Source organism: Cnephaeus nilssonii (genome assembly GCF_951640355.1).
Source record: "Cnephaeus nilssonii genome assembly, chromosome: 17".
NCBI classification, from domain to species: Eukaryota; Metazoa; Chordata; class Mammalia; order Chiroptera; family Vespertilionidae; genus Cnephaeus; species Cnephaeus nilssonii.
This window is the reverse complement of record NC_137088.1, coordinates 45,048,700-45,062,912: the sequence shown is the minus strand read 5'-3', so window position 1 is coordinate 45,062,912 and position 14,213 is coordinate 45,048,700. Positions and strand designations below refer to the sequence as shown.

General features: G+C 37.1%; 1 protein-coding gene across 1 annotated transcript in view; it reads left to right on the top strand.

Moving 5' to 3' along the window:
- Positions 1 to 14,213, top strand: part of DNAH12 (dynein axonemal heavy chain 12) — a gene marked incomplete at both ends in the record, with an annotated part of 220,130 nt that overhangs the window by 120,186 nt on the left and 85,731 nt on the right. The window contains 6 exons of the mRNA XM_079795396.1: positions 497 to 635; positions 1,580 to 1,746; positions 3,752 to 4,007; positions 5,646 to 5,945; positions 7,075 to 7,253; positions 8,380 to 8,572. Of these exons, the coding sequence (XP_079651522.1) occupies positions 497 to 635; positions 1,580 to 1,746; positions 3,752 to 4,007; positions 5,646 to 5,945; positions 7,075 to 7,253; positions 8,380 to 8,572 (1,234 nt within the window). The remainder of the gene's footprint in view (positions 1 to 496; positions 636 to 1,579; positions 1,747 to 3,751; positions 4,008 to 5,645; positions 5,946 to 7,074; positions 7,254 to 8,379; positions 8,573 to 14,213) is intronic.

Sequence of the window (14,213 nt, the reverse complement as noted above, 5' to 3'; positions counted from 1 at the left end):
ACATAACTGTTAGATTTAGAATTCACTGTTTTTTATTACTCACACAAACTTTATGCTATTGAGATAACTGTGAAACAGCCTAAATCTATCTTTTGTCATCATGTCATTAGTCTGTTCCACACGGCACCCTCTTGCCTGTACTTCTAACTAAAAAATACAAATACATAATTTTTCTGAGGAGACCAATTTTGCTTTTCCTTTCTGAAAAGTTAAGCATGTTATTGTTTTATGAGTATTTTTGCATATAGCAATGTTACATCTGTTCAAATAATAGTTCCTTACTATACTACTAAAGTTTTGGTAACAGGAAGCAAAAATGTGTGCCAATTGTTACTCACTCTATCAGTCTTTTGTGATATAACGATAGATTAAAATGTGAGTTTTTAGATGAATTTGATTTGATTATTTTTACATTTCAATAACTCTAACTTCCCTTAGTAGAAATGTATTCTGAAATTACCCCCTTTTGAATGATATATTCATTGTTTCCCTAAAGGCCACTGCTTTTTGTGGGTCCAACTGGTACAGGAAAATCAGTGTATGTGAAGGATAAGCTAATGAATCACTTGGAAAAGGACAAGTATTTTCCTTTTTATGTTAATTTCTCTGCACGGACCAGTGCCAACCAGGTTCAGGTTAGTTTAAAGCCAGAAACATAGGTTGATAATTATTAAATGTTTTGCCTTATTTGATTAGTATTTAAAATTGTACATTAAATGAGCAGCTGTGCAAATTTTCTATGAATTAAAATTAAACTTCAAACTTATTTTTGGCGTTACAAGTAAGTTTTAAAAGTCAGATTTTTGGGACAAACATTTGAGAGAACATATTTGCATTAATACTGGATTATTGAGATTTGTCATCTTATTTTATGCCAAGAATCAGCAGCAATTGATTTCTTAACTAGGGAAGGGAGTATAAGAGAAGGGAGGGGGCAGAGAAAGAGGAGAGAGAACTTTCTAGACTCTCCTAGATGATCCTTAGGAGCATTTGCTGCTTATTGAAGCTCTGTCTGTGATATATATTTCAAATCATGGACTATTGTAGACCTTGTGTGACAAGAATTGTGTAGCTATGCGTCCCACCCTTTACCCCCAAAAGTACCAACATGGAAGTATTGCATGAGGCCTTTTCTAATCACCATTTTTATCATCCATTCCTAAATTTATGTCTGTCCAATCTCTCTTGACCTGTGGGACTCATTTTCATTGTTTTAAACCTGCAGAATTCCCTTTATCTCAAAATCTTACAAATTTAGATTAGTAATTTTAGATATTGAGTAAGTTAAAGTTAATAGCTGTGTTGGGATATTTAATGAGGAAAATATTTTGTGTGTATATGTGCATGTGTGTATAATATAAATATACAAATAGTAAGTAACAATTTTTAGTACTGTAGGGTTTCAATAAATTCTCTTTAATGTTGAATATGAAGTTTGATATCATTCCAAAAGTGAATAAATATAAAGAAACATGCACATTGTGCTGCTTGACATTATTTTCTTACATAATTAGACTTAACTTCCTTATTTTTTTCTGGTGTTAAGTATAACTACTATACCTTCTTCTTTATATTTTAGAACATTATTATGGCTAGATTGGATAAAAGACGCAAAGGAGTTTTTGGACCACCTATGGGAAAGAAGTGTATAATTTTTATAGATGACATGAATATGCCTACATTGGAGAAATATGGAGCTCAACCTCCTATTGAATTATTACGACAGTTTTTTGACTGTGGGAATTGGTAACTATTTGATTGAAGTCTTAATTGGTCATGGTGAAGTCAGTTTTTTATTCTCTTTTTCTATTTTAATTTCTCAGAGCAAAATAATACATTTTTTCAAGTTATTTATGAAAGATAAATAACTGATTGCTTATTTTCCTATACAGAAAATTTTGTAAGACTTTTTCTTTATAAATTTACTTCTTACGTATTTTTTCTGAGTATAATTTTAAAAAAGATATTTTTATTGATTTCAGAGAGGAAGGGAGAGGGAGAGAGAGATAGAAACATCAATGATGAGAGACAATCATTGATTGGTTGCCTCTGCACGCCCCACACTGAGGATCAAGCCCACAACCTGGGCATATGCCCTGATAGGAAATGGAACCATGACTTTCTGGTTCATAGGTCAACTCTCACTAACTAACCCATGCTAGAAGACTTTTATATACCTTTTTTATACCAGTTTTTCCTCTGAATGTGTGAATTAGATAACAGATTAATAACCCAGTATTGGCAATGTATATATTCAATGCTGTAGTAAATTATTTCCTTTTCAGCAGTTATTTTCAAAATAATCTATAGATTTATATCTTTCACAGTACCATTCCCCCAGGGCTGAGAATTTTTTTTTATAATATACATTTTTATTTTTTATACATCTAATCATTTGAAAAATAATATTGCCTGTAAAGGGCTGAGAATTTATGGGTAGTTTCCAACCTAAGTAATTATAATCAACACCCTGTGTTTCTACCATTTTAATTTTTTTATATTTTCTGTGACTGTTTGGGACTACTATATCTTTGAAATGGTTTGATTTTAACAGCAATTCTGTAGAAAACTGTACTTCCTCCAACCCAATATAGCATTATTCTTATCTCAAGGCAAGGGTAGACTAATTTTGAAGCTAAGTCCTATTTTCGAAGTACATTTTTGTTATTACTGCAGGCCCTTGGAATCCTGTCTTCTGGAAATAATCACTGTTAATAGTGTATTCCCTCTTCAAGTTTTTGTTCTTTATAAATACATTTTTATTTTTAAAAATATACTCATGTTACACATGTTTTGCAACTTATTTGCACTTAAGTATTTATCTTAAACACCCATCCATGCTATTTGCCTCATTTATTTTATTGGCTTTTAATACTATTTAGTTGTATGGATCTTGCCATAATTTACTTAGCCAGTTCCCTATGACAGCTATTATGGTTGCTGCCATAAACCAAATCATATTTTCATACTTTCTAGTGTGCTCTTAGACTAAGTAATAGTTATATAGATTTCTCCTATCATCCTCCCTCGATTTTTGCAAGAACTTCCATATTAAAGGACTTAATGGCCTATTGGAAATAAGAACTTGGTCAACTGAATGATTCCAACTAAATCGAGCCATTTAGCTATCCCTTTCTGATTAAAACTTCTTTGGAGATTTGTTACTCCTGAATGAGTCCTTTTTTATATAACAAAAGTGTGTAGTTACTATTTAGATGTTCTTATGTTCTCTGAAGATAAGATTTGAGATGAGAAAAAGAAATCAGGACTTTGCTATACATGGTATAGCTATATAATTTATTTTCAAACTGGGACATTTCTGAGAGTAAAAGGGGAGTGTCAGTAATTACTCTAGGGCAAGCACAAACCAGAACTGTCCTAGGCAAAAGGGGATGTATAGTCACCTTACTTGTGACTAGCCATAAACAAGATTGATATCTCATCCATGCTCTGGATTTGGAGTAAGAAGAGGAAAAGCAAAGAGTCAAATTGGAAAAAAGAGTATGAGAAGAGAAAGGTAAGGGCAAGAGGGAGGAACATTTTAGATACCCAGAATCTGGGCAGCAGAATCAGTGTCACTGAAAGGAAAAATGGAGTGCTGCTTTAAAAAAGTTCCCCCTGTTCGAAGCATTATCTCAAGTTTTTCCCTTTAGAGAAGCTAAAATCAGATTAAGTTTCTAGGGAGATCTACATTTCATTCCATCTTATTGGCTTTATAACTGATCATTTTGAATTTTTATGTGCTTTCAAGGTATGACCTTAAGGACACAAGTAAAATCACATTGGTTGACATACAGCTAATTGCTGCCATGGGCCCTCCAGGTGGTGGAAGAAATCCAGTCACTCCCCGTTTTATTCGACATTTCAACATCTGCACCATTAATACTTTTAGTGATGAAACAATGGTCCGAATCTTCTCATCAATTGTAGCATTCTACCTTAGGACTCGTGAATTTCCTCCGGAGTTCTTCTTAATTGGAAACCAAATTGTCAGTGGGACTATGGAGGTGAGCAAAAAATACAATACAAAATATTTCAGTATATATATCTCATTGGGTCCTTACTTATTTTTTTAAAACATGTTTTCCCTTAGACATCTACTTTGGTCTTCAGTGTCAGAGAAGCTGTTATGAAGGCTTGAAAATAGGAAGATCATAGGCTTTGAAATTAGAGAAACTAATTGGGTTTGAGCTTTGAATGCTATTTCCTAGCTATATGGACTTATGCAAGTAATTTGACTTTCCAGAAACTTATTTTTTAAATCACAAAAATGGGAGATAACACCTATTTCAAAAGGTTATTACCAGGAAATCACTCAGAACCAGTATGTGCCACATTGTGGGTTTTCCCTAATTGTTAAGTTCCCACTCTGGTGTTTATACATTTTCTCTTCTCTCCCCTCCATTTCTTCATCCTTGTCTTAAAAAATAAACTTAAACACCTTATTAATATATTTTTAGCCAGGTCCCATAATTTAAGATTAGCAGTGAAAAAAAAATTATAAGAAAACACAAGGGTGGGAACAAAAAACAAGACTACCCATATGGTCAAAGAGCAGCTCTTAACTTCTTCAGTGTATTTGTTATCTGCCTTTGCTTGAGGCCAGCACCAGCCTTATTGCTAATGGTAAAAGGAAAAAAAAAAATGTATTCAAGGTAAATCAGTGATAATCACATTGAACTAAGCTTTGAGGAGCCTTGATAAGGGAGAGGGGGTGGTGTCAATGCAACCAGAAGCAAAAAGCTCCCCCTAGAATTGTTCCATTGTATCTCTCTAAAGTTCTTCTCCTCTTATTCTGGTGGAAAATAAAGAAATGGTTAAACTAGAGAAACTGTGAACAGAGAAATGTACATTGTAATTACTATACTTATTCTGATACAGAAAAGTGCTTCTAATTATAAAATCTGATATTTGTATTTCAGGCATTTCCTGAAAAGAGGGGGCAGTTGGTTAGGCAGAATGGGATACAGAAAGGATCCTTCCCCACCCCCCTCTTTGAAGCATTGTAGACCTACCGAGTGTGGAGGTTAGGGAAGAAAGGTGAATTATATAACACATATAATAAAATATAAATTTAATTTGTTTTTTTCAGGCTACATTAAAAAATATTTAATTTATCTTCCTTAAAGAAAACATTAAACTTTATTTGGTGAATTCAGCATATAGCCAGTTATGATAGAAGGAAGAAGGGGGAGAGAGAAAATAAGAAAGAGCAGGGAAGGGAGAGAGCACATTGGTTTGTTTTGAATTCAGTGGTAGTCAAAAGGAAATTGTTTTCTCCTACTCTTTATTTGGAATGCTTCAGAATGAGTTACCTGATTTCACTTTCTCCTAAAGTTTTTGTTAACTACTTAATATCAGATCATTTACTTTTAAATGGGACAGTCATAACAACGGGGAAATAAAAGCATTGTCGCTTTTTGGGCTTAGATGGAATCAGATAATATTAAGTTCCTTCAAATTCATAATGCCTGGTTGTGTGCTATAAACAAACAAACAAAAATGTATGCCATGCTGGACTTAATTACTATACAATTTTCCAAGCTAATATAATCTGATAGGATAAATAAAATATTTTATATAACATACAATTTGTTATCTGGCTTTGCTGATTATTTTTGCTTTGTTGCTTCTTTCACATTCAGATATATAAACAATCCATGGAAAATCTTTTGCCCACTCCCACAAAATCTCATTACACTTTCAACTTGAGGGATTTTTCACGTGTCATCCGGGGCTGCTTACTCATTGAAAGAGATGCCGTGGGGAGTAAGCACACCATGGTCCGGCTGTTCGTGCATGAGGTTCTTCGAGTGTTTTATGATCGCCTCATTAATGATGAGGATCGATACTGGCTGTTCAATTTAATCAAAGTTGTTATAAAGGACCACTTTAAAGAATCATTTGATAGTGTCTTTTCACATTTGAGGAAAGAGAATGCACCAGTGAGTATATTTAGTGATTAAAAACATTAAGTTAAAACAGTACAATAGTGTCCTGGCCAGTGTTGCTCAGTTGGTTGGGTGTCATCCCATGACCTGAAAGGTCACCAGTTTGATTCCTGGTCAGGGCACGTGCCTGGGTTGCAGGCTCGATCAATCCCTGGTAAAGGGTGTGAAGGAGACAGACGATCAATATTTTGTGCTCACATCGATGCTTCTTTCTCTCCCTACTGACCCACAGGTTGGGAACCGCTAGCAGGGTCACCTAAGACCATCAGAAAACACAGATATTTACATTACGATTCATTAACAGTAGCAAAATTACAGTTATGAAGTAGCAACGAAAATAATTTATGGTTGGGGGTCACCCCAACATGAGGAACTGTATTAAAGTGTCACAGCATTCGAAAGGTTGAGAACCACTGCTCTAGGGAGTGGAGGAAACTTTTTTTTTAAATAGAAAAACTTTAAAAATATATATATATATTTTATTGATTTTTTACAGAGAGGAAGGGGGAGGGATAGAGAGTTAGAAACATTGATGAGAGAGAAACATCAATCAGCTGCCTCCTGCACACCTCCTACTGGGGATGTGCCCTCAACCAACGTACATGCCCTTGACAGGAATCGAACCTTGGACTTTCCAGTCCACAGGCCGACGCTCTATCCACTGAGCCAAACCGGTTAGGGCAGAAAAACTTTTTTAAAAAAAATTTCCAAGGATATAATATAATTTCAGGTATTTATTTCACAACTATATTATTTACTACCCTATCTTTTAAAAAATATTTTTTTTTATTGATTTCAGAGAGGAAAGGAGAGGTAGAGAGAGATAGAAACATCAATGATGAGAGAGAATCATTGATTGGCTGCCTCTTGCACACCCTACACTAAGCATCAAGCCTGAAACCCGTGCATGTGCCCTGATGGAGAATCCAACATGACCTCCTGGTTCACAGGTCCATGTTCAACCACTGAGCAATTCTGGCTGGGCTACCCTAATTGTTTAAAAAGAATTCTGTAATTGATAATCATCCTATAACATGGACAAAACAAAATTTTATATAATATTTTCTTAAACTTATTTTAGAAAAATAATTTGTTTTATAATTTGTTGATTTTCATTCTATAGGTAACTGAAAAGGACTTAAGAAATCTTATGTTTGGTGACTATATGAATACTGACCTTGACGGAGATGACAGAGTTTATATTGAAATTCCAAATATTCATAAATTTAGTGACGTTGTGGACCAATGCTTGGATGAGTATAATCAAACTCACAAAACAAGAATGAATCTTGTCATTTTTAGGTACCTATATTTGGTATTAATGGTTGAAATTACTACTTGTAAAAATTTATTGTGAAATACTTTAAATGTGTAAAAAGGTATAAGAAAAACTATGGTGAATAACCTTGTTCCCATAATTGAGCTTAAGACATAAACTATTAGCAATTTATTTGAAGTCCCTTTGTAGCCATCCTTCCGTCACTGCATTCTCCTTGAACCCTGCAGGGGTAAAAGAAAACTCATGTGTCTTCAGACTTTTAATACATATGTGTTCCTAAACATATGTACTGGTATATGCATTACTTTATTTTACATGTTTAAAACTCATATAAATGGTATCATACTATATGTACTCTTCTGCAAGTTGGCTTATTCCATATTGTTTGTAATATTCACACACAAAAAAATGATTTTTTTACTACTACATTGTATTCCATTGTATACGTGTAACAATGTAGTCATTCTTCTAAGATAGACTTTTGTGTGCCTTCTAGTTTTGCAATTATAAATAAAGTTAGAATGTTCATGTCTCCTTGGGTACCTGTGTAAGAATTTCTCTAAGATTATATTCCTAGAAGTAAAATTATTGTGCCATGGGATGTAAGCATCTTCTATTTCACTAAGCTTTGCCAAAGTGCCTTCAAAAATGATTATTGTTTTTAAGAGTTTATATTGTGCCTCTCCCTTGCCAATAGGTAGGATTGTCAGACTTGGTAAGTTTTGCCAATCGAAGGAGAGTGGCTCTACTAGTAAACTCTAATTTCCCTAATTACTAGTGAGGCCATCTTTCCTGAATTTGTTATTTTGTGAATAACTGATCTATTTTTCACATAGAAATCCTTTTATTAAAAAAATTAAGAGAAATAGTTTTAATAAAAATAACAATGTACTTTCAGTATAAGAGGTTACACTTTCATTTTATTTTTATAATTTGTATATTACATTTCCTGATTTGTACTTTAAATAATTTTACTTTGCGTCAAATGATCCAATTATAATTGCTTTTGAAAAATCACACATTTTTTATGATCACTTCTTTAAAATTGGTATCAGATAGCAGTTTATCCTTCTAGGAAAGTAAAACAATAGTTATGTGTAAATATACATTTACATTAATATTTTCAAGTATAATATTGATATTTTATAGGTATGTATTGGAACATTTATCACGAATATGTCGAATACTAAAGCAGTCTGGTGGAAATGCTTTGCTTGTTGGACTTGGAGGAAGTGGTCGTCAATCTTTAACTCGTCTGGCTACATCCATGGCAAAAATGCAGATATTCCAACCAGAAATTTCTAAGAGCTATGGTATGAATGAGTGGAGAGAAGATATGAAGGTAAAGTTATGGGGGGAAAAAATCTAGTGTCTAAAATAATATCAGTGCATTCTTTTACCTGTGAAGAGAGGGCCAACTTGTATAGCTATGTACTGAATACATTGGTGAAGATGTTAGTATTATCTATAGATTAATTACTGTGTGTGCTGAGCACTGTTATAAGTGCTTTACATACATGATCTCCTTTTCTAGGTATAACAATTCAGTGCAGCATGTATAGTTGTCGCTGTATTTTACTGATGAGGAACCTGAAGTTGAGCTTAGTTTCCTTGGAGCTGTCTTGCTGTTCCAGTAACCAATAGAACAGTAGTATGCATACTGGGGCTTTCATTCTCACATGTATATAACTCTGCAGGCCCCCAAAGAGAGATGACTCAAAGTAGAAAAGAAAGGGAGGGAAATATTTATTGCTGGACTTTTTTCATTTTCACTGATCTTCACATACTAAATTTCTCCAACCTAAAAGTTAACGTAAAGAAAAGGTAGCATTTAAGATCTTTTTTAATGAAAGTGTTTATAAACTTTCCCCTTAGCACTGTTTTAGCTGCATCTCCATAAGTATTGATATGGTGGGTTTTTATTTTCATTTGTTTCAAGAAATTTTCTGATTTCATTTATGATTTCTTTGTCTTATTTGTTAGTTAAAAGTTTGTTATTAAATTGCCATGTATTTATGGATATTTCAGTTTTCCTTCTGCTATTTATTTCTAATTTAATTCTATTGTTATCAGAAAAGATACTTGATCTGATTTAAATCTTCTTAAATGCTGAAACCGGTTTGGCTCAGTGGATGGAGCGTCGGCCTGTGGACTGAAGGGTCCCGGGTTCGATTCCGGTCAAGGGCATGTACATTGGTTGCGGGCACATCCCCAGTGGGGGGTGTGCAGGAGACAGCTGGTCGATGTTTCTCTCTCATCGATGTTTCTAGCTCTCTGTCCCTCTCCCTTCCTCTCTGTAAAAAATCAATAAAATAAATATATATAAAAAAATCTTCTTAAATATGTTAAGACTTCTACTGAGGCCTAACTTGTGATCTATTGTAGAGAATGTTCTATGTGCACTTAAGAAGAATATGTATTTTGCTGTTGTTGGGTGGAGTGTTTTGTACATGTCTCGAAGGGCTAATTGGTTTGTAGTGTTATTCAAATCCTCCATTCCCTATTGATCTTCTGTCTGCTTGTTCTATCTTTTATTGAAAGTTGGGGTATTGATTGCATTGCTTTTCTTCCTTCAATTCTGTCAATGTTTGTTTCATAGTTTAGGAGCTATGCTGTTTGGTGAATAAATACTTATAATTATTATATCTTCCTAATGAATTGACATTTTAATCATTATATAATGTACTAGAGGCCCGGTGCACGAAATTCGTGCACAGGGGGTTGTGTCCCTCAGCCCAGCCTGCCCTCTCCAATCTGGGAACCCTCAAGGGATGTCCGACTGCCCTACCAGCATCGGGCCTAAACGGGCAGTCGGACATCCCTCTCACAATCCAGGACTCCTGGCTCCCAACTGCTTGCCTGCCTGCCTTCCTGATTGCCCCTAACTGCTTCTGCCTGCCAGCCTGATCACCCCCTAACCACTTCCCTGCTGGCCTAATTGATGCCTAACTGCTCCCCTGCCAGCGTGTTTGGCCCTAACTGCCCTCCCCTGCAGGCCTGGTCACCCCTAACTGCCCTCCCCTGCAGGCCTGGTCTTCTCCAACTGCTCTCCCCTGCAGGCCTGGGTTCCCCCCAACTGCCCTTCCCTGCAGGCCCAGTCGCCCCCAACTTCCCTCCTCTGCTGGCCTGGTCACCCCTAACTGCCCTCCCCTGCAGGCTTGATCGCCCCCAACTGCCCTCCCTTGCAGGCCTAGTTTCTCCCAACTGCCCTCCCCTGATGGCCATCTTGTGGTGGCCATCTTGTGTCCACATGGGGACAGCCATCTTTGACCACATGGGGACAGCCATCTTGTGTGTTGGAGTGATGATCAATTTGCATATTACTCTTTTATTAGATAGGATATTGTTCCTTGTGAGAGTTTTTGACTTAAAAGTCTATCTTGTCTTAAAGTCTATCAGTATAGCCACCATGCTCTTTTTTGGTTGCCATTTGCATTGAACATCTTTTCCATCCTTTCACCTTTAGCCTTTGTGTGTCCGTAGGTCTAAAGTGAGTCTCTTTCAGCCCTAGCTGATTTGGCTCAGTGGATAGAATATTGGCCTGCGGACCGAAGGGTCCCATCTTTGGTTCCAGTCAAGGGCATGTACCTCAGTTGCAGGCTCCTTCCTAACCAGGGCCCTGGTCAGGACACATGCAGGAGGCAACCAGTCCATGTGTTTCTCTCACATTGATGTTCCTCTCTGTCTTTCCCTCTCTCTTCCACTCTTCCTTAAAAAAAAAAAAATCAATGGAACAATATCCTTGGGTGGAAATTAACAAAAATAAAACTGTTCAACCTTAATTTCAAAAATAAATAAATAAAATTAGTCTCTTACAGGCAGCATAACTTTAGATCTTGTATTTTTATTCTTTTAGCAAAGCTATGTCTTTTGGGGAGATTAACCAACTTACATTTAAAGTAATTGCTCATGGGGGTGTATATACTATTGGCATTTTTAAACTTGTTTTCTTTAAGTTTTGTAGCTTTTTTGTCACTTACTTTTTCTCTTAATGCCTTCCTTTGTGTTTTGTTGATTATCTGTAGTGAACATGCTTTGATCCCTTCTCTTTTGTGTATATTCTATACTTTATATTTTCATATGGCTTTGTATTGTTGTCCAGCATTTTTTTTAACTTGAAAATATTCCCTTTCCCTAACCGGTTTGGCTCAGTGGATAGAGCATCGGCCTGTGAACTGAAGGGTTCCCGGTTCGATTTCGGTCAGGGGCATGTGCCTTGGTTGCGGGCACATCCCTAGTTGGGGGTGTGCAGGAGGCAGCTGATCAATGATTCTCTCTCATCGATATTTCTAACTCTCTATCCTTCTCCCTTCCTCTCTGTAAAAAAAATCAATAAAGTATATATTTTTTTAAAAGAAAATATTCCCTTTAGCATTTCTTGAAGGGTATGTCTACTAGTATTGAATTCCTGCAGCTTTTATCTATTAAAAAGGTATTTTTAAATATATATATATTTTTTATTGATTTCAGAGAGGAAGAGAGAGGGAGAGAGAGATTGGTGGTGATGAACTTCTTTAGCTTTATTTTGTCTGTAAAGCTCTTTATATGACCTTCAATTCTAAATGACACCTTTGCTGGGAAGAATAATCTTGGTTGTAGGTCTATGCTATTCATCACTTTGAACTTTTCTTGCCACTCCCTCTGGTATGCAAAGTTTCTGTTGAGAAATCAGATGATAGTCGTATGGGTGCTCCCCTGTAGGTAACCAATGGTTTTTCTCCTCCTGCTTTTAAGATTCTCTCTTTGTCTTTAAGCCTTGGCATTTTAATTATGATGTGTCTTGGTGTGGGCCTCTTTGGGTTCCTTTTATTTGTGAGTCTGTGCTCCCTAGACTTGTAAGTCTGTTTCTTTCACAATGTAGGGTAAATTTTCTGTCATTATTTCTTCAAATAGGTTTACAGTATCTTGCTCTCTCTCTTCTCCTTCTGGCACCCCTATAATGTGAATGTTGGTGCACTTGAAGTTGTCTCAGAGGCTCCTTACACTATCTTCATATTTTTCAATTCTTTTTTCTTTTTGCTCTTCTGATTGGGTGTATTTTGCTTCCTCGTATTCCAAATCATTGATTTGATTCTCAGAATTTTCTACTCTACTGTTGAACCTCTGTAAATTATTTTTTATTTCAGTTAGTGTATGCTTAATTTCTGATTGGTCCTTTTTCATGTCTTTGACATTCTCACTAAGATCCTTGAAAGTTTCACTAAATGCCTTAAAGCTCTCATTAATTTGCTTGAAGCTCTCATTAAAGTCCTATAACCATTGTTTTGAACTCTGTCTCCAATAGTTTGCTTGCTTCCATTCCTTTCATTTGTAACATGTTTCTTCATCTCTGAATTTTGACTGCTTCCCTGTATTTGTTTCTATGCATTAGGTAGAGCTGTTATGTCTCCTGGAATTGGCAGAGTGGCCTTGCCAGGTGTCTTATAGGACCCAGTTGCTCAGTCTCCCAAGTCACCTGAGTTTGGCACTCTAGGTGTGCCCCTTTAACCCTTTGCACTCACTTGCTTTTTTCTCGATTCCTTTATTCTAATGCTAACTGTGTCGAATCACACTCGACATCCGAGTGCAAAAGGTTAAGGGCTGTGTGCACAGTCTTGTAGTTGAGCCTCGATTGCTGTTGGAGTCACTGGGAGTTGGCTGTGAGGACCAGCTGTGTCTACAATGGAAGAACTGCTGTACAGGAGACACCCTATGGAGAAGGATTTGCTTCAATGGGGCTTTGGTGCTCACTGAGTCTGCCCCTTGAGTGTGTTGCTTGTTGATGGTGTAATCTGGTATGGTCTGAAACTGTTCACTGGGTGCACCAGCTCTTGGGCCTCTCAGGAGGTACAAAGTTAGCCACTGCCTGGGACCACATGGCAGGAGCTCCAGGGAGATCTGCAGATGGCTGCTACTTATATTGAGCTAGGAAATTCCCAGATAAAGCCCAGCTGTGAGACAAGGAAGGCTGGTGCTAATGCCGGGTCTTGAGCCTCTTATTGATAGGTTTGGGGCATGCTGATGCCAACTGCACCTTGTTTGAGAGACTTTAGCAAAGTCTGAAGCCTGAGCCAGGACAGGAAATTCATATGGAAAAGCCACTGCAAACAACTTGGGTGGGGCTACAAATTGGATGAGGTGGGGTCTCAAGTAATCACCAGGGTGTAGGGAACAGTGTGGGCCACACTGATGGAACTCAGTTATGGCTGTCAGTCAGCTCTGTGATGGGGGAGGTCCCAACAAAGGAACAATGACCCCTGCAAGCACCCCTGCCTGGGAGAAAGCTACTCCTGAGTTCCTGCCCCAGTGACAGACAGTCCAGTTCCTCCCTATATGTCCCTGAATTCCACCAATGCCACTGCCTGGTGCTGGAGCTCAGAGGAAGTGAGACCATGTACGTTCCGTGCATGGGCCCTTTAAGGGGAACACATGGGACCCCAGAAGATTCTGTGTCACTCAGCCACAATCCCTGCTGGTTTTTACAGCCTGAGGTTACAGGGACTTCTATTCCCAGTGCTGGAAACCTTGGCTAGGGATCTGGTGTGGGACTGGGACCCCCTGCTTCTCAAGGGAGTCCTTGGAGATATCCCTTCCAATTAAAAAAAAACACACCACACATGGGTGTCAGAACAACCTGTTTCCACCCCTCCTACCAGTCTCAGTATGATTTCTTCTTTACTTGTCTAGTTGTAGGACTTCCATTCAGCCAGATTTCAGGTGGTTCTGAATATGGTTGTTCTGTAGTTTAGTTGTAATTTTGATGTGGTTGTGGGAGGTGGTGAGTATAGGCATTTACCTACGCCACCTTCTTAGTTCTCCCCCAGATACATTATTCTTGGTTGACAGTTATTTTTTCTTTCCATACTTTGAATATATCATCCTACTCCCTTCTTGCCTGCAAGATCTTTGCTGAGAAATATGCTGATAATTTTATGGGAGCTCCCTTGTATGTGAGAACATGCTTTCAAGATTCTTGCTTTAGAAGGAAACCAAGATGGCGGCAT